This window comes from Micromys minutus, assembly GCF_963924665.1.
Source record: "Micromys minutus genome assembly, chromosome: 8".
Classification (NCBI taxonomy): Eukaryota; Metazoa; Chordata; class Mammalia; order Rodentia; family Muridae; genus Micromys; species Micromys minutus.
Window position 1 is genome coordinate 46,157,449 of NC_137977.1, and position 20,943 is coordinate 46,178,391.

The window sequence follows — 20,943 nt, forward strand, 5'->3', positions numbered from 1 at the left end:
AACAAACAGAAAAACTGGGGAGTAACATCCCCCACCCCCCGTGCAGTGCCCTCTTTGGAAAGTGCTGATGATAAGTGGAATTCTCTTGTGCAGCAAATCCTAGAAGCCTACAAGGACTCCTCTCTCTGCAGCTAGGCTCACAGAAACAGGCAGTAAAAACACCTGGATTTCCACCCTGCTGACTTGTCACAAAGGTACAACCTTCACTCCTTGAGGAATCCATGACAGTCAGGGAAGGGCTGGCAGCTAGCTCTGACCCTGGGCAAAGGGCTTCCTCATCCAGTGTTCTGTTTGTCACAACACTGTTGCACCATGACTCAAGAGTCACTGTGCCTTGTCCCTGTTTACAGGAATTTCAGCTGAGTGTGAGCAAGCCCCAGCTGCTTCCTGCTGTGACACACTGGGCGACTCCAGCTGGCTCCATGATGGCGTCCCTGTCTGACTAGGGAGAGAAAGCCACTTACCAGTCGATGCCTTTGTGATAGTTGTGGCCATTAAAAAACTGGATCTCCTCAAAGGTCTCGGAGCTGGGGTAGTTGCTGCTGAGGTCCGGGTGCATGCCCAGGAACAGGTAGAGGGCCGTGGTGCCTATGAGAGGGAAAGACAGCTGAGACCTCAGCCCAACCCCCAGCAACAAGACAAAACAGGTTCTGGACCTGTCTTCCATATGCACTGGGAGAGCCTGTGAAAATTCCTTCTCATCTGGAGTCTTTGTTCCTTTGTGAGTATAATAAAGGATACTCTAAGTGCAGGATGTAGGTCTACACACACTCATGTCTTATAAAGGATACACTAAGTGCAGGCTGTAGGTCTACACACACTCATGTCCTATAAAGGATGCACTAAGTGTAGGCTGTAGGTCTACACACACTCATGTCCTATAAAGAATGCACTAAGTGCAGGCTGTAGGTCTACACACACTCATGTCCTATAACCTTCCAGATACCATTTATCTATTATAGTCATCACCAAACTAGAAGTTGACCTCAGAGTCTTTCTAGCCACTACACTCTAAGCCCAGCTCAGTTCATTGTTGTCCCCTCAGAGTCTCAGAGCTAGGTGCTTCCTGCTGGTCTTTTCTAGCTCTGGGCCTCTGTCCACATGGACCTTGAACAGTCAGGGGAGAGGAGCACTGACCCTCCAGGTCTGACAATGGGAAGCTCTTGCTCTCTTTACTTTATTGCTGCTTTTTTGTTTACTGGTTTTGCTTTTTGATGGGGTCCTGTTATTTAACTCAGGCTACTTCAAACTCATGGTCCTCCTGCCTCAGCTCTCTGAGCGCTGGGGTTTACAGGCCTGTGACACCATGCCTGTCCAACATAAAAATCTCCAGAAGCCAGAAAGCCCAGGTCCACTATCCCTTCTTGCTGGTGCCTCCCTGTCATGGTCCCTTCCTCCTCTTTGAGAGGTCCTTTCTTCATTCTCTGGGTGTCTGTGCAGCCAGCACACCTAGAGAGAGACTGGTGTTTGGTAATGATCAATATAAGCTTCAGGGTCATGGAAGTCAGGTCTTAAGAGCTGGAACCCTTACTTCCCAACTATGTTACAGCAAGTCTCTTAACTTCTGGGAGCTTCTATTCTTGTCTATAAGAAAGAAATACCTGTCTGTCCTTATGGAACTGAGTGGATGGCAAATTCTTAGTATTCTGTCTGTCAGTGCTTCTTTCTGACAGACATGACTTGTTGATCACAGTCCTCTTTGTACTGACCCAGTTTTGTCTGGCACTGATCAAATTTGCAGAGTAAGTGATCTAGGGATCCTTCCTGGCTTGTCTCAGAGACTCCTAAGAGGACATAGGGGGTGTTCCCTGAAGCTATGGTTCAAAATAAATGCCACGTCTCCTCTGCTTTCCTCCCCGACGATGACAAGCAATTCATATCCATCCCCACGTAGCTCCCATTTCTGATAAGAGGAGACAGAATATTTAAGATTGAGACCTCAGCAATTCTCAGAATTCTGTGGCTGAGATAACAGGAAGTGGGGGAAGCTAGGTCAGGGTCAAGAGACCTGCCTGTTTTCTGGGGACCAATGATGAGAAGCTTTGGGAAGCGGTCACATGTCTTCTCCTTAGACCAGATGTCTTTGTGGCGTTTGTCCTCACAGGGATCCTAAAACAGCAATGGAAAGAGTGTGAGGGAGGCCTAAGGTCCATGAATGAACTCCTTCCATATGTGAGCGGATTGTTTGTTTGTCTGTTTGTTTTAAACCAGGTTCTCATCATACAAACATGGCTGGCCTAGAAGTCACTCTGTAGACCAGCCTGGACTCAAACTCATAAAGATCTACCTGACTCTGCCCCCAACGCTAGTATCAAATGACCACACCCCACAGTTACATGACTCTTACCTACCCTGTTCTCTGGCCACATCCTCACCTCCAGACGCCACTTTGTGACAGATAGGAACCAATTCTGGTTAATGTTATCATTCCAGTGAGCCTGGCAAATGGCCAGCTATGTGCTCATCACTAACAGGAACTCAAAAGGACTTGTTGACTTTTACTGTGTAAGCTAGGCCTGAACCCAGGGTTCAGCAAACTTGCCCTGTGGGGCAGGACAAACCTCTTAGGAAGTGTTTAGTAAACATGATAGGCTTACAGTACTCTTCTGGTTTCTGCTGCACGAACACAAAAATGGCATAGACAGACACATAGGAAGTGTGACTGGGTGCCAACAAAACTTTCTTTACAAAGACAGACCACAAGCCAGACTTGGCCCAGGAGTGTGTAGATCCCTGGCCTGAGTCTAGCTTCTGCTTCCAGGTTTTAGTAATCCTGGTATAGATTTTCCCAAGGACTGTCCCAAACTTTTCCTCAGATCCTTTACCAGGAGCTTAGAGCCTGCTGCAGTTGAAAGGAGAAAGACAGTGGTGGGCAGACATTCTCTACATTTGGAGTCTCACCCCACCCAGTCCTTTAAAGCTCTCTTCTAAGGCTATGTATGAGTGTGCATGCACACATGTTTAAGGGTAGGGTGGGGGCATATACAGTGTATACATACATTGCACCTATGTGTGCCCACACTCCTGAGGGAGTGTGAGGTGTGATGGTTGAGCCTGAGCCCATGCCTGGAGTACATGCCTCAGGAGGCATGCTGTGGTAGCAAGGCACCTTTCCGCTCTGCCCACCTGCCAAAGCGGGTCCTTTTCCTCAGAAAAGATCTGGAAGTACTTCTGGGCCAGCTGCACAGGGGGCAGTGTCTGCAGCCTCAGGTTGGTCCAAGAGTGCAGGAAGCGCACCAGGTGCTTGAAGGTGTATAGTCCCAGGCGGTCATTTCCATAGTTGGATAAGTGTGTCATGAAGATGCTGATCTGTTCCAGGGAAGGGAGGGGGAGGGGGACGGGGTCAGCTTCTAGGCCACCCTTACCCCCACCTGTTACTGGCCACTGATACCCAGAGCAAGGTACACTGAGACTATCAATAAACTGTGGGACCTTAGACTGCTTCCAGCCAAGAAAAACCCAGTCTGACTGACTGCTAATATTACAGGCCTAGGGTAGGAAGCTGGCCTGGGGCAGCTATTGGTATTGTTTTATAAATCACAACAGGCGTGTAACACAAGAATCTGAGGTACGCAGTTCATGTGGTTGGAAGATACACATACAGCTTATTTCATACTGTTAGAGTAAGAATACTTGGTTCCACCTTACAAATCAGAAAAGAGAGACCCAGAAAGCTTCAAGTAAAATGTGTATGATGTGCATGTATATGTATATACACACATAAAGAATAAAAAGGAAACATGAGCAAAAAGTGTTAACATTTCTATAAGAATTCAGTCACCAAAGAGGAATAGCAATGCTTATTTTTCTCTGTGTCATACAGCAGAGGACACCAGTAGACAGTGGGCCTCCTGTTTTCCAGGTCCTCATGGCAACCTGTCCACTCTTCCCTAGCTGGGAAGCCCCCTGGGTTACAGTCAGTACTCCTCCCTACCAGCCTGGGCTGTGGAACACTCACAGGATTGAGGAGCACAGTGAGGAAGAGCTCGCCCCCATTGATGATCTTGTCCAGCTCACTGGAGCCTCCAGGGTACTCATTGTAGAAGATGGTGTGTGTGAAGAGGCCACAGGTCTGCCGAGGGAGGACCTGAGAGGAAGCGGGAGAGAGGCCATTGTATCTCCAGCCATGGTCAAGAAAGGAAGACTGTGCACTATCACTGATGCCAAGAAGTGCTTACTGACAGGAGCCAGATATGGATGCCTCCTCAGAGGCTCTGCCAGAGTCAAACAGATACAGCTGACAATGCTTGCAGGTAACCACCAGACTGAACATGGGGACCCCAATGAAGGTGCTAGAGAAAGGACTGAAGGAGCTGAAAGGGTCTGCAACCTCATGGGAAGAACATTATCAACCAACTAAATCCTCCATAGCTCCCATGGACTAAAACACCAACCAATGAGCACACATGGAGAGACCCGTGGCTCCAGTTGCATATGCAGCAGAGAATAGCATTGTCTGGCATCAGTGGAAGAAGAAGCCTTTGGTCCAGTGAAGGCACATTTTCCCAGTGTAGGAGAATGCCAAGGCACTGAGGTGAAAAGGGTGATTGGGAGAGGGAGCACCTTTATGTAGTGTGAGTGGGGGGAGGGAGAGGGAAAGGGCTAACATCTGAAATGTAAATACAGAGAATATACAATAAAATAATAATTAAAAAAAAGAAAGGAAGACTGCTTCTTCAGGAGAAGGGCTGGGGCCTCCTCAGGAAGATGTTCTCCTAAAAGGCCACACAGTCCCCATTCCTGGGAGTCCTCCTTCCCAAGGGCTCTACAACCTGCAAAGCTGCCCAGGTGAACCATCACCCTTGCTTTACACTTTGCTGCTATTCTCTACACAAAATAAAACATAGAAGTTCTAGAAACTTGGACCATTTGCAATGAGAGTCTTTGACCTTCTAACACAGCACTGCAGGTAGTCTCAGAGCCTCAGCTACTCAAGCTAGTAGTGATGAACTCATGTAACTGTATGCTGTCTGTCTTCCTTCTGAAAACCAGGCTCTAAGAACGGGGAATAAGCATTTCTCATAACTACCTCATGCTCAAAGTTAACATGAATCCCCGGACCAGCCTGGGCTATGAGACCCTGTCTTTAAATGAAAAATAAAGGAGCTAGAGAGAGGACTCAGCGGTTAAGAGCACTGACTGCTCTTCCAGAGGTCCTGAGTTCAATTCCAGCAACCACATGGTGGCTCACAACCATCTGTAATGGAATCTGATGCCCTCTTCTGGTGTGTCTGAAGATAGTGTACTCATATACATAAAATAAGTAATTATTTAAAAATAAATAAATAAAAATTTTAAAAGGAGGTAGAGGCAGCAAGAAGCCTCAGCAGATCAGGATGCTGGTCACCAAGTCTGATGACCTCAGTTCAATCCCACTGGTGGAGGGGGAGAAGTGACTCCTACAAGCTGTCCTCTGACCTACACCCCCCACCCCCACACAAAGTAAAAATAAAATTTAAAAAAGCAAACAAGCTTTCCCAAATCCTGTCACAGAAGCTAAGGGCTGGCAATCTGCCCTCCCCATGATGCAGCCTCTGCGGCAGAACAGCAGCAGAAACTGGCCCCAAACCCCTAAGCCAGACAACTGCAGCCATGCCTCCTAGCATAGTGTAGAGCCCCATAATGATAATGCCCACCGTGCCCTTCCCAGCCACTTGCCATGATGCCATTGTGGATGAAGCCTCGACGGTAACGGGCAGGCTTCAGATGCGGGTACTCCTCTGTGCTGGTCACACGGATGTTCCACACTTGCTTCCAGGCCTCATACAGCTGCACATGCACAGGGTACACACCAGAGTGGTGGGGTGCCACCGCATACCCCATATCTGTGGGAATGCCGTGCTCCTGGAGAGAGATCACGGGGCAGGATGAGAATGAAAGGCTTTCCCTTTGCATCTTATCTCTCTTTTTTAGAACATAAGAAAAAAATCAAAGGCTAGAATGATGGGGCATGTGGTCTAAGCCCATAGGTGTGGATGGGAAAACTGAGGGGCTGGAATCTCAAGAGTGACTGTCTAGACCTCGCATCTCCCATCTCTCATTCAGTACAGATGCTGGAACCTAGCTCAGAGGACTCATTCCTGCCGTCTGCGGCCTCAGCTTGGCTAGTGTGGTCCAAGCTTGTCTTCTGACTCTCTTAAGTACCTCTGCCAGTTCCCCACAGGTTCTTCTACTGTGCCTGAAGGTGAGAGTTTGGGCCCAGGAAATGAATAGGCCTCAGCTTGAGTTGAGTGCTGAGGCAACCTCCTGAGCCTCAGTTTCTTTTATTTGGATTTTTGGATTTTGTTGTTGTTTTATTTTGAGACAGGGTCTCATGTAGACCAGGCTGACCACAACTGATCCTCCTGCTTCTGCCTCCCAAATGCTGGGATTCTAGGCATGTACCACCAGGCCCTCACGCAGCGTCTAGGAGATAATGGTTATCAAGGCAGCTCACCCCTGGCCCTGGCACAGACACAGATCTATCAAACTGAACCACACCAGCACTGAGAGGCCAATGAAGCCCAGCCCAGCCCCTGCTCCCCTCCAGGTCTGTCCCATAGGGAATCTTACTCACGACAGCGAACTTCTTGTTCAGGGCCATCTGCTCAGCCAGCACAGACTGGTTGTGGAAGAGGTGAGGTTGCATATGGCTCCACATGTGGGGGAACCACCAGAACTCTTTCACATAGGACAGCAGCAGATCGTCCCCAGCATCCTCAGCATCTGTACCTATGACAGTGGCACAGAGTGTTCAGCAAGGCTGGCTGGCCACACAGCCTCCAAGCTGGCCCCTGACTGCAGATGGGATATTCAGCCACGGACCACCTAGGAGCTGTGTGGAAGAGTCAACTAAGCTTTGGCACAGGGGAAACACAAGCCTGGTCTATATTGCCCTTCCCTCAGAAAGTGGCTTGGCCACATCATCTCCTCTGTGGGCTCTTGGTGTTTGAAGTCAACAACGTCAAATGTTTCTTCTGTCTCTCATATGCCTACTCTCATCCTATTCCAAGCATTCAAACTGGGCCATATGCCTTCTTATTCACTAACCTATACAAGTTCTGAGGGGATACAGGATGCCTAAACCTCTGGCTCAGAGGTACAACTACAAGCACCTCTGATCTGCTTATGGCTAAGAACACAAAAGTGCAGACACCTCCAGTAGCACTCTAGGTGCCTATGAGCCTTTGTGTATATTTTCAACCTCTACCCATTGCTGATCATGGTGGCCCTGCCTATGATGATCATAGGTTCTCTGCAGACCATCACAGGGCTGGTTCCCTTTCATTTGCCTAGCATGTAAGGAACTTGGAAGAACCCTCAACCTCGGTCCTGTTACTGCAAACAAAACACAAGATAAGTGTGGCCGTGCTGGGGGTTGGGACAGCCATTTGTACTTCAAATGTCTATGCTGTGTACTTCTATGACACTCTTAAAACTCAGCTCACTTCTGGCCACTGAAAAAGCTCAGCAATGCCACTTCAGCAATCAAGTAGCCAAGCCTGACAAACTGAGTTCAATCCCCAGGACACATACAGTGGAAGAAGAAAAACAACCCCCAAGTTGTCCTCTTGACTTCCATACATGTTGTGATACATGAACACAAACATATGTATATACACAGTAAATAAGAATGTAATTTTAATTCAACTATTGTCTTTTATAAGTGAAATCACTTTGAAAACTAAAGGTGAGGAGATAGAAAGAAGACACACTGCACAGGCTGCCAGGCCATATGCAAACCTTATTGCTGTTATTGTCCCCAAATGCCCTCTGCTTGGATCTCTCTTCTGTACCATGGGTTCTGGAGTCACCCATCCCCTAACCTAGTGTGTATCTGGTGCTCTCATAACAACAATCTGAAGAGGCAGTTTGGGAGAAGCCCAAGAGGCTGTGTGATTATAGGGGTAGTCCATCACGTACCTGTGTGGAAGAATTTCCCTGAGTAGCCCAGGTTGAAGGTGAAGTTTGGGATATGTGTACGAAGTTCATTCTGTGTATCAAACAGGGCCTAGGACAGGCAGAGGAGAGGCAGCAGTGAGGGGAGGTCAGGAGATAGACTCCTCCTAGTGAGCATCTGAGCAGGATGCTATAACCGACAAGACTCATAGGACCCAACACAGGGCTACAGTATATCTCTGTGATGTAGCGTTTGCCCTGAGCCTGGGATCCATTATCAGCATGGCCCCAAGATGCAAATGTTGGGCCCTTGTTCAGCTGATGCTTTGAACACGAAGCAGAAGCCAGCAGGGCTCGGCCACACAGGGATCGTCTCTGCATAAGCTTTGAGAAGCACAGGCTGCACACCTAAGAAGCCCGCCCCATGCCACCTCCTACACCAGACCCTTATCTGGCTTGAACAGACCTAAGCTCCAGCCTGGCTCAGCAACATGTGCCTGAGAAGCTCTTGAACTTCTCTAGGCCTTAATCAAAAAGGGTGCCAGAAGATCTCTGTCCTCCTGTGACACTGCCCGACTTATGGTAGCAAAGTCATGAAAAGGAGAGCTTACGGTGAAGTCACTGATACCACAGGCAGCAATATCTTCACATGAAGGATTTCTCCTCCTCAGAGGAGCACAAGACTAGATCAAAGGATCCCGACCCTTCCAAGGACACGTGCCAATGTTCCTTGTATGAACTCACCTAGCACCCCTGCTAGTCCATGGAAAGGGCTGACCTCTGGGCTAAGACAGTACTGCTCACAAGGCTTTGACACCTGCAAGAGCTGGCTTTCAGGCAGCACTGTTTCCTCGGGCATCTGACCAAGGTTAATCACTGCCTGACAGACACATGATCCAGCCACACAGCCTTGAGCAAGCCTCTTCATCTCTCGGAGCCACAGTGGCCTCCTCATAAGATGGCGCTCATACCTCTGCTACCTCTCCTGTGAAGATCCAATGAGGTGATCCAGGCAGGCAGCTGAGCCAGAGCCTAGCACTCACCAAACCCTGGTAAGGCAAGTTCTGCTGCACGGCCAACTGCTAGTTGGTAAGAGCACTGCATGACAGTGTTGGCAGGAAGGCTCAACTGGAGTGAAGTTAAAAGCCTCAACAGGAGAGCACTAGAAAAAGTCAGTAGCCCCACTGTCCGTAAAAGCAGATCGGCACTGCCCAAGCCTGCTGTGAAAGTAGGGGAGTGAGGAGCCTACTTTGTGGACATGCCCCTACCCCACCTAAGTCAGGCACCACTATGTAAGCCAAATATAGAGAACAGCCTGAGCCCCTCTCTGGTACTCCCCCTTACTTAAGGCCCAGTGACAGGATGGGAGTTCTGCAAGTCACCTAGTCAGAGTTACACTGGGCCTTGACTAAAATTGGGCCTTCACTCCCTGAGACCATCCACCATGTTCACTTCTGAGCAATTCAGGGCCACAACCCCAGTGGACCCTTCCTTCCCAGACCTTGGGCCAGCCCTGCCAGAGGTTTCAAGTTCAGGAGGACAGCGTTGATCTGCACTGCTCAGGGAAAGTGCCTGCCACACTGTCTAATACCTCTTGTCGCATCAAAGAGGTCTGTGTCTGGTGCTAATACATCTGTAGCCCTGTTAATCTCCTGAGAGAGGACACCCAGTCAGCAGGCAGCAGCTCTGGGGACTTAATCCCCTGCCTTGTCTCCATCTGCTTTATTGTTATGTTTGCCCTCTGCGGTGACAACCTCCACTGATGTCCTTACACCAGCACGCTGTCGCCTCTGCAGTCTCCAGAAAGACAGATGACTGGAGACAACTGCATCTTAGACTATCCTCTCGCAGACTCCTTTCTTGGCGATAGTGCACGTGTGTATGTGTGTGTGTGTGTGTGTGTGTGTGTGTGTGTGTGTGTGTGTGTGCAACCCTGTGTTTGCAAAGAGCTTCCGCAAACAATTTGGTAAATTGTTTCGGAATTTAACATATACATCCCACTATCAGAATACAGCTGTTAAAACACACTGTGCATGTGACTTGGGATCTTATTCTGAAAAATCTTGTGGGGGCTTTGACAATGGCAAACACTTTTTTCAGAGTTAAATCACATCTGGGTTAAAAGGTAAATTACAACCCTTGCCGGATTCATTTTTGCTTCTGCCTGGGTCTCTTCCTCCTGAACTCCAGAATATATATGCAAAATCCCTCCAGATTTTTACACTTCATCAAAATGTTAGCTGCTTCTTCCCATAGTAAGAGAGCAATTGGCGGAAGTAGGGATCAGTGAGTCTGTGAATAGCACAGGAGGTATAGATGGGGTGTGGCCCCATGATGTACTCCAAGTCTCTCCTTACCTTCACATCCTCCACCTTCATGCGTGTGCCCTCCTTGCCCACAAAAATGTCATCAATATCCACCAGGATGTATCGGTCCAAAGGCAGTGAGAGGCGCTTCCCTGTGAGGAAGGCCACAGCATCCACAAAGACGAGCTTATGCAGCCAAAAGTTGAGGTTGTTGCCAAACAGCACACGTTGGATGCCATCGTGGAGGCCCAGGTCCTGGACCACAGTAGCATGCAGGGCAGCATGCAGGCCAGCATCTGCACCCAGGTGTGGGATAGACTCCGAGGAACGTGTCTTGGCCAGCAGCACTGGTTCATAGGTAGAGTGGTTGGACTGGAACACAGTCCAGTCCTCTCCGGGCAGCACGCCTTTCTCTACCTCACTGGGCCGTGTCACATAGAGCAGTGGGGACTTGGGGTTGATGCTGCAGTCTTTCAAGCCCAGGTTCGAATGCAGGAAGAGAGGGAAGCCCTTGAGCTGTGCACTCAGCAGGCTGTTCTCATTGGCCTACAGCAGTGTAGGGTAGAACAGCTATCAGACACAGTTGATAACAGTAACGTCAACAATATTCACAACTTCACAAGAGCTACCATATCCCTGAATACATACACACAGAGACATACAGACACACACATACACATGCACAAACAGACACAGATACACAGACACATGTACAGATACACAGGCAGACATAGATATACACAGACATACAGACACATACAGACAGACACACATGCATGCATCGAGTACACACACAGACATATACCTGACAAAAAGGTCACCCTCCCACACAGAAAGGCAGCTCTCTTGCCCACTAGTCGCCACTGATAACAAGACAATGTCCTCCTGGGATTTGCTGCTACCCCCATTCTCCATAGGTCATCTCCTCTTCCTGGTCTCACCACTCTGTGATGCTCTCCCTCACCCCCCCAACGTCTGCCTGTAAATACGGTACATTTGCCCTGTTCTGATACTAGTTCAATTATCTCCCCCAAGACTCGTAAAGTCCTATTTATCCTTCAAAAACCAACACATACACCTGCTTCCTCCAGTGGCTTCCCTACGATCATGGCAAAGTTTCAGCTGCTGCACTGGGTTCAGAGCCTCCCTCCTACCAACCTGAAGTTACTTGAGAACAAGGCTGTATTCCTTACTTTGGATCCCCAACACCCAACAGGAACACACATTCAATTGATAAGTAACTATTTTTAACAATGAAAGAGGAACAGACAACTGCCAATACCTAACACCTGATAGCTGTGGGTTCCAGGGCTAATTTATCAGTCTGCAGCTACGTACTGTACCAGACATTAAGTATTTAATGAGATACGGTGAGAAAAAAGACAGACAGGAAACAGAGTATAAACTGAGAAAAGCAGATGTGGCCCTCCCCTTATAGTCAAGCAGGAAGGAGAGACAACCATCAAAACCACGAAATAAGAATAAAACAGTGTGCATACATGGAAAAGGTAAGAGCTGCAGACCAGCACATGCTGGGCAGACAGCTGGCTCCGGAGGCTCCTGAAGAAAGGGCCTTGGAGCACAGCTACAGGACTAGTGATCAACTAGGAAGAGGGAGAGGTCAAGGCCTAAGAATAGCAAGAGAAAAGGCCCTGAGGCAGAAGAGAGAACAAGTGATCAAAAAACAGCAAGGAGCCATAGAGAGTTCAAAGAAGGAGAAGAGGCAGGAAAGCTGTGGGGGTAGACCCAGGTCCCTAGAGCTGTCAAGGATTATGAATGAGGTCACAGGTTCACAGCCTCCAGAGAAGGAAGAAGGGCTACCCACAGAACACCTGTGGAGCTGCCCTGGTGGGCACCATGCCTCGGCAAATGCTGAACAGAGTAGATGGTAGGTTTCAGTCTGAGTCTTGTGCCTGATTCAAGAGCTCAGCCTGGGGCCTGGTTTTGTAAACTGTAATAAGGAACCACACTGGATCTCCAGATGCACATAATGCCTGCCAAGTACCCATCCTGAGGCAGCTTCAGTATGAGGTACAAGAGACTGAGACAACCTTAGAGATCCACAGAGACAACCTTCCCAAGCTCCCAGATCCTCACCACCCTAAGTCAGCACTGGCCCAGAGTGTGACCTATCTGGGGGCCTGAGACAAATCAGGCCCTGTCTACCACTGCTCAGGCCCTGGGAAGATACTGAGACACACTACTGCTCAGGAGTCCCATTTCAACATCCTGGCCTAGAGCTTGAGAGGTGCTGATAGCTTGTCTAAGATGGAGCCACTGTGGAAGAAGCCAGGCCACAACAGCTACCACAGACAACCAGGAAAGGATCCAGCCAGAGAGGGAACAGAAGGCTTAGGCACTAGTGAGGCTGGCTGTCACAGGAGACAGCCACTCTCCCAAAGTGGCCTCTATGACATAAGGAAAAACCAGAGTGAGGAGTGGGCTAGAGGCCTACCACAATCTGCCCTGAGAAACCCAGTATCCCTTCTCTGAGTCTCTAGTCAGTTTGTTCCTATGTAGCCTCTGAGGTCACCCAGTTAGAAGCAATCTGCTGAGTTGTCAAATCTTGTCTGGGTGGCATACTAACTATGTCACTCTGGTAAAGCCACTTAATTTTCTGTCATGTTATCTGAAAACAAAGTACCTACGCTATGTGACAGAGCAAGCAAAGCAACGTGCTAGGCACTGAACGGTCACATGACCTTCACCAACCTTGTGTGCACCCAGACACAGGGCACCTGTCTACTCCGTGAGGCTGACACAGAACAGTGCTAGGAATGAGGACCCAACCCCTACCTCAAGAACTTCTCGGAGGCACAGGTCACGTGCAACGCTGTGTTTACTACACAGGGAGTAGACACACCACCCCAGCTGCCGCTGACCAAGTGACTCCAGGTGCTGGCCCCTGTCCTCACTGATCTTTCTTCAATCAAGGTCTAGAAGCAGCAACTGTAACTTGTACCATTAGCTGAACGTAATGGCCAAGGTCACACTGCTTTTAAGTTTCAGAAAGATTTGGCCCAGCGTCTGGACTTTTAAGCTTGTGATCTCCCCCTGCCTTGAGAATCTGGAACTTGAGCCCTGGCACAGGCACCTGAGTCTGACAAGTCCAAGGAGCAGCACAGAAGCCAGATCTGCCGAAAGAGCAGTAAGGCGCCTCAGCCACCAGGCGGCGCACATTCCAACAGAACAGTCACAAGCCTGGAGTCCTGACTTATAATGCAACAGAATAGAGAGAGCTGCATTTGCCACTGAACCCCCAGTGAGACTCTGAGCATGTCCCTGCTTTTCAATGGGCCTCATTTCATGTTCACCTTAAACACGAAGTTGGGATTACATAAAGTTCGAGCTCTGTTGCTTTAAGATCAATGTCCACGCCCCAGGCCTGGAGTCTAGAACACAGCACAGAGCTTCTGGCGCAGTTCCACTGGGTGAAGGGAACTCAGCTCCTGTGCTCATCAAACCTCAGAAAGACCAGGCCTACATGGCTTGGGGCTTTTTGGACCTGAATCCTGGATAATACTTGGTAGGGGTGTGAGCTTATAAGCTTAACCGGTCTCTGCCTCAGTTTACCCCTTTCTTAAATCATCATCTGCTTGCCTTGGAGAATGGCTCATTAGTGTGAGGTAAGTTAATTTGTGTGAAGCAGACAGGCAGCACATGGCACTGAATGAGCTCTCAATAACTGTCTGCCATTCTGATGATTCTCAGGCCTGGGGCTCTGAGCAACCTTAATGAAGTCCATGGCAGGGAAGGGTACAGAGTGCAGGAGGAAAAGAAAAAAGCACAGAGACAATGGAGCCAGCCCGACTTTCTGCTTCTGTGAAGCCGTAAACCAGGCCAGTGTTCCCCAGAGGGTGCTCTGTGAAAGAGATCAAGCTGGCTGAGAAACAAATCACACTGGGCCGCCCCACTGCAGGATTTCTAAGGGCCTTTGGTTTTTTGACTCACTCTCTTCTCTCTTTACAGCGGCAGAGCCTCCTGCTGTATTAGTGCATGAAAGAGCATGCTGTGGGAAGCCTGGGCTAAAGCAGCCTCTCCTAACACTGAACAAAGGAACAATGTGGAGGGAGGCTTGGGACATGGGCACCTTCTGCCTAAATCCCACTCCCGGCTCTGTACTCAACATGTAATAGCTGCCCGTACGCTTGTGCCCTTCCCAGCCCTTCAGGCCACTTCATGGGAGATAACTTTCCTGACTGCCCACAGAATCCAGCGCTGTCCCTCACACCCACTCTTGTATACCTACCCTTCTCTGCTCCCCTCCGTTATAGATTCATCGCACCTCTGCAGACTCTGTGCGGCCAGAGGTGTGACAGAATCTCAGCTGTGGCTTCTCTGTTGCCGTTCATTACTCTGCACACTAGCACTTAGCACAGGGCCCAGGACACTGGAAGCATCCAGTAAACAAATGTCCCCCAAAAGCCCCAAGTCAAGTCTCTAGCTGGTGCCTGCATTCATTGTGCATGACCATATTTCCGTTATTCCTGCCCCTCCTCGGGCAGATCCTCCATGACAAGCTTCCTGCAATGACCTCAATCTCAAGGGTGGTTCAGGGAACCCACAAGCCCAGAAGAGTGCATGCTGGGTATTCTTTCTCCTTTCTCTTTGTGCTCTGTTTTAGGAACACATTCTGCACACACTCCACCCTCCACTGTCTCCAGGAGGAAGACCATGGGTAGAGAACCCTCTTGGGCCTGCAGTTGGCCATCCTCTGAGACTGCTATGGCAGGCTTCAGGGTACCTAGCAGAGTGTGACTTCCTACCTTGCACCCAGACCCAAGACTCCTTCAGGCTGGTGCCTGCTGTGCACTGAGCCCCATATGTAGTGGTCAGGGCCTCCAAATACTCAGTAAGCATTCAGCAGCAGCAGGCAAGCAATCACTTAGCCTTCATGACAAGGAAGCTAAGCGCTACCACCGCAACCATTTTACAGTGCAAACTGATATGTGCTTGGCTAGCAAGTGTGGAAACAGTGCTGGGAACTGCTCAAGAACCTGCTCCCTCGATACCTTGAAGAAACCAATGATGCCCACGCCGTAAGCCACACAGTACTTGTCCAGCAGCTCCCGGTTCCAGGCATCCAGGTTGACATACTTGAGGATGTTCTCATAGATGATGAGGGCGAAGCGGCCACGGCCCTTGTCAGTGAGTGTGGGCATGTCCCCCTTCCCCGGTGCAATCTCTGTGCGGTACTTGAAGCGACTGGATTCCAGGATTGCCACTACCTCCTGGCCCAGCTGTGAATAGAGGCTCTCCACAAATACCAGCACCAGCGGGTCTGTTCGGGAAGGGGCGACCGCCTGCACAGGTTTGATCGGCAGGAGACGGCTAGGGGCGACAGGTGGTGGGTCCCCACAGTCGGACTCAGACGCATCTGCCGAGGGCTCAAGGCCCCGGTTCCAACCATATAGGTAGTAGGCAGAGACAAAGACGCTGAACAGGCAGAAGACAAACAGCAGGAACAGGACAGCCTGTGGGGACAGGTGCCGACACAGCCTCCGGAGGCACGCCAGGGCAGGCATTCTGGCCCCCAAGATCTCAACCAGCAGAGGCCCAGCCTGGCCTGGTCCCCTGAAGTCCTCACACAGGAGTCCTAAAAGTTGTCCACTGACTGAGAAATGCAGAGACTTAGGAAGTGAGACGTTCAAAGGGCAGTAAAGAGAAGGCGCAGGGCCCCTGGCCCTTTTGTCCAGCCAGGGGCGCAGTCTACAGGCTGGTCTTGCTCCTTCCTTCCTCTACACCCCTTTATGTCACCATGGCAAACCCCAGCGTGGTCCTGTGCAGAGCAAAAGTGCCCCAGGGTGTCAGGGCCTCCTGGGAGCAGTCAACAGCAGGTCAAAAGACACCAGGCCAGCCAGGGGGCGCCACATGCCGCTCTTCTCCTCCCCCACTCTTCTCGGGCCGCAGGGTAAAGGCTGGGGAGCTGAGGACAAAGGCAGAGAGTTAAAATGGGGCTTTCAGAGTCAGAAGCACAGCCTCCATCCACTAACTACCGCCTGCTCCTTTTCCTTCCTTTGCCAACCCTTCCTCTGAATAAGTCCAGTAACCCCCTCCAATAACAGAAGCAGCCAGAGCCGGAATCCAACCCAGAGCTGTGTACAAAAGCCTGCAGGAAGTCACTACCTCTGAAGGTGAACTCTCCCTGTGAGGGTCCTTTCATGTGGGGTGTGGCTGAGAATTGAGGGAGCAAATGTGTCTAAGGGGCCTGACACAAGAACACTCAGAAACAGGTGGTGTGCCCAGATGCAACCATGAAATCTCTCTTCCTGGATGCTGGAGAAATGGCTGACTGATCTTCCAGAGGTCCTGGGTTCAATTCCCAGCAACCACATGGTGGCGTACGACTATCTGTAATGGAATCCAATGACCTTTTCTGGTGTATCTGAAGACAGCTACAGTGTACTAATAAACTAAAATTAAAAAAAAAAAAATCTTTAAAAAAAAAAAAATGTCTCTTCCTCACATACATACTTGGCAACCTTGGACAGCAGGTGACCACCAAAGCCTGCCTAAGGACTGATGGGACAGGCAAGGACCTCCTCTACACCAGGCCTTACCCACTCAGACAGCCAGAACTCTAGGTTCTAGCTCTTTCCCCAGCCTAAGCCCCACCAGGGTGTCCAAGCCAGAACACCCATCTCTGTCTGGAAAGAGTGAGCAGAGACCACACACATTGTGAAAAGGTTCCAATTCCCATGTTCCCACTGCAGCCCTGGCTGCCGCCACCCCCACCTCACCACTACGCCGTATGTGAGTGAAAACCACAGTGACTTCACATGGGGCACCCCTGCAGAGCTACCCAGAAACTCCCAAGTTAGAAATCACAGAAGTGAGACAGACTAGGCCGAGGTACCAAATGGGGAACTGGGACTCTGGGGGTTGGCCTTATGGATAAAGATCTCTAATCTCCTCCTAGGCCCAGCATGGGCCCACATGATAGACAGCCAAGAGCTGCACTTCTAGGAATTCATCCTGGCTGTAGTCACTGTAGAAGCATGTAAAGATTTCCCCACGGGAGGAGCAAGACAGGGTAGGGAACTGGGAAAGGAAACGGAGAGACAAATGAAAAAATAAAGTACAAAGGCTGGAAAGATGGCTCAGCAGTTAAGAGCATAGTTCTACCAGAGGACCCAGTGATCTACTTTCAACACCCACATGGCGGCTCACAACTGTCTGTAACTTCAGTTCCTGAGGATCCAATGCCCTTTCTGGCCTTTCTGTGGGCAGCAGGTATGAATGTGGTACAAAGGCATACATACAGGTAAAACACCCATACCCACAATAAAACCCATAAAATTTTAAATTAAAATAAATCACATATAGTACCATTAAGAAAGCCATCATGTTGTATACAAACTTAAAAATCAAAGGGCCAGGGGGACGGCTCAATGCATGCCTGACTTGGATCCCTACAACCCACGTAAGAAGGCTGCAGTAGGAGCTGTAATCTCAGCACCCCTACATCACAGTGGGAGGCTGAGGCAGGAGAAGCTCCAGGAAGCTCCTGTGCCAGCTCTCCCCGAGGATACAGCAAAGCAGCAGAAACCAGAGAGACCCTGAACAATTCCACAGCAAACAGAAGACGGCAGGTGAGAGCCAACTGCAAAAAGCTGTTCTCTGACCTCCACACGGATGCTTTGGCACGGACAGGTCTAGAGTCACACATTATCACACACACGCCATTATACAAGCACAGAATGATTTTTTTTAAATAAAAAATACACACTTAAAAAAAGAATCCAAATCCCAGTACAGCTTATAATACAAGTGTCCAACATGGGGTCAGGCTCTCGAAACCATAATGCAAGCCAGGAATGGTGGTACCCATGAAATCTTAGCACCTGAGAGGACATGGCGGAATGACCGGTACAAGATTGAGGCCAACCTTCTGCATGTCATGAGTTCAAGCCCACCAGGGTTACATAGACAAGCCTGTCTCAAAGACCACAAATTATAAAAACAAGCAAACAGGAAATCCTAACGAGGCAAGACGATCCTAGGCAAACATAGCACATAGGACGAAAACATGTGCCACAGACTTGGGGGGTGGGGTGCAGGTGTCTGAATGGGTGTGTGCGTGTGTGTGCACACGTGTAGAATGGAGGAAACCTCAAATGTTATTCTTCAGATAATGTCTATTTCCTGAGGTAAGGTCTCTTAAATTCACCAAGTAGTCCAGGCTACCTGGCCCACGAACCAGAAGGATCTGCCTGTTTCCACCTCCCCAGTGCTGGGATTACAAGCACACGCTACTTTTTCCACAAGTATTCTTAGGAGGGAACTCAGATGATCCTGCTTACGAGGCGTACACCTCGCTGACTGAGCTATCTCCCCAGCCCCTTGCCACATAAACTACTGAAGTGATCTGTATGAATATCCTTATTTTTGTTAAATATGTTACATGCAGGATAGAAACTGTCACACGAAACCCATGTTAACACTGGCATCTCTGATGATTTTCATGTTCCCTTTTTTGTCATGCAAAGAGGATTTTGGTCCCACCTGTGCTCTGATGCACTGTGACTCTGAGCACACACCTATCCTTCCCGGAGCTTCGTACCAGTTAGAGAAGGCTTCGGTCTCTGATGTTCTACACTTTGTACAGCCTCTGGGAAAGAAGCTGCCTGTCAGAAAGCAGACATCTGTGATGCCAGGGAGTAAGCAAGTGTGGCTGGTGGGAGAAAAACGTGGTGTCTAGTTCATTCATTCAACCTCTGTAGAGAGATGGAAGGAAAAAGGAAGGCTTCGTGGAGTCAGTGGTACTTGAGCAGGTCAGAAGGAGGAGTGGCCAAGAATGGAAGAAGGAACAGATGGGCAGCAACCTGGAAGTGAGAACTGTGTGATGCTTTCCAGGACTCCCTGCAGTGCCCGAGACCAGAGGAGGAAGGGGTAGGTATCCTGACAGAACTAGAAAGGCTAAAGTGACCAGCATCTCACTTACCAATGATAAAGGCTATCTACAGCCACATCTGTGGCCAGGCCTGACCTCACATCGTGTCAACACAGGAACACAAAGCGGGGACCCAGGAGCATGGGAGGGTACCCTAATGGTCCTGTCCACACCATCCATCTGGCCCTACAGAAGAGGAGGTAGTGAGCTCAAGTGTGTGTCACTGGCCTCTGTCTGTCCCATTAACAGCCTTTCTGCTTGTTAATAATGCAGTACAGGGTCTCGAGCATTTGAGGGTCAAGGGTCCTGATGGGGATCTGACAACATTTTTCAGATATAAAAAAAAGTGTAATTTTCAAACTGTACATGGTTGCTAGAGGCTGAAAGAGGGTTGGAAGGCTGACTGGGCAGAGCACAGGTGATTCTTCCACAGTGAGATGGTGCTGCAGTGGGAGTCACTGATAATGTGCACACTGTGTGTGCACTGGTGTGTGTGCACTGCTGCAGTAGGGGGTCACGGATAATAATGTGCACACTGTGTGTGCAGCAAAGAACATTACTGTCCTATCAGTTTTAGTGTGAAAGCAAAGATGTTCTTTAGAAAAAGGAGAGACAGTTCAACAGGAAAAAAGCTCTTCCGGAGGACCTGAATTCAGTTCCCTCCACCCACCCATGGTAGGAAGCTCACGACATCCAGTAACTCCAGCTTCTGGGGATCCAACACTCTCTTCTGGACTCCATTAGCACTCCCACACACTCAAATACAAAACAGAAATAATTTTAACTTTGAAAGTATATACATGCACATATACTGTAAATGCAATAATACCAAAGAACTCAGACAAGATCTCCCAAGTCTAAGCATAAACCCAGAGTCCTACATTAAGAAACCTTCGGGTTCCACATGCATCTGTAGCCAGGTGGCTTCAGATCAAATCAAGCCCCCATCACCCACGAGTTGTGTAATCTTGGACAATTTACTTAAGTACCTGATGCCTCAATTTCCTATGTATAAGCCAAGGCAGTTACATCCTATTCTTCAGGCTTAAAAACTGCTGCCATTGCCTCCTTAACAGGCTCACAACGATCCTCACATCATGGACAACAGCTTCCAGCACTGCAGAGTTCATCTCTCTGGCAGCCTGGAATCCAGCCGAGGCAAGTCCAGATTTCACAGAGGGAGAGTAAGTGCAGAAGCAGGGTGCCTGTTCCACACACTAGAGGGCCTTGCCTAGCAAATACGTTCTTGCAACTGTCTTCTCCTTTTCTTCCTCTTCATTTTCCTCTCATCCTCCTCCTCCTCTTCTTTTTCTCCTTCTCCTCTTCTTTGTCCTCCTCCTCCAAGAATTCCTATCTTTGGAGGTTATGGCTTTTCCCCAGCAGAAGAGGGACAAAGCCTTGACAAAGTCCAGACCAGAGAGAGGAGAAAATAACCCACTCCCCTGTAAACACGGCAGACTTCCCAACTCTCTGGTAAGGGGCCCTCTGCACAGACTATCCATGACCCACCAATACTGAAAACCCTTCTTACTGTCTTCATTACAGAGCACCAGGGCCCATGGGGCAAAGAACTAAAGAGCATCTACTCTCTCCAGAATCACCAAAGCTTCAGGCCAGCTGAGGCCAGCTGGGCTCTTTCCTGTAAACTAAAGCCCTGCCTAGTCAGTCACCATATTAGTCAGGCAGTTCATGATGTTCCCATCCCCCGACCTCCTGAGATGGTCAGTCACCCTTCACACCCCGCTTCCATGGCCTCTCTGAAGTCATTCCCAACCACCCCATCCCCACCCCAAGTCTAACCCTTAGTGCTTCCCACCCCTTGCTAGAGGATGGGAAATACAGTCCTGGAACCAGAAAGTAAATGTG

The 20,943-nt window shown here is 49.4% G+C and overlaps 1 protein-coding gene across 2 annotated transcripts in view; it reads right to left on the bottom strand.

The window, feature by feature from the left end:
• The window catches only part of NDST1 (N-deacetylase and N-sulfotransferase 1), a 111,950-nt gene that overhangs the window by 64,148 nt on the left and 26,859 nt on the right, over positions 1–20,943 (bottom strand). For both annotated transcript variants that reach the window (XM_080920078.1, XM_080920077.1), the window contains exons 2-10: positions 15,197–16,110; positions 10,236–10,730; positions 7,903–7,990; positions 6,557–6,711; positions 5,659–5,844; positions 3,959–4,087; positions 3,127–3,309; positions 2,013–2,109; positions 465–588 (exon numbers count right to left, since the gene is read on the bottom strand). In XM_080920078.1, the coding sequence (XP_080776204.1) occupies positions 465–588; positions 2,013–2,109; positions 3,127–3,309; positions 3,959–4,087; positions 5,659–5,844; positions 6,557–6,711; positions 7,903–7,990; positions 10,236–10,730; positions 15,197–15,709 (1,970 nt within the window). In that variant the 5' untranslated portion in view covers positions 15,710–16,110. The remainder of the gene's footprint in view (positions 1–464; positions 589–2,012; positions 2,110–3,126; positions 3,310–3,958; positions 4,088–5,658; positions 5,845–6,556; positions 6,712–7,902; positions 7,991–10,235; positions 10,731–15,196; positions 16,111–20,943) is intronic.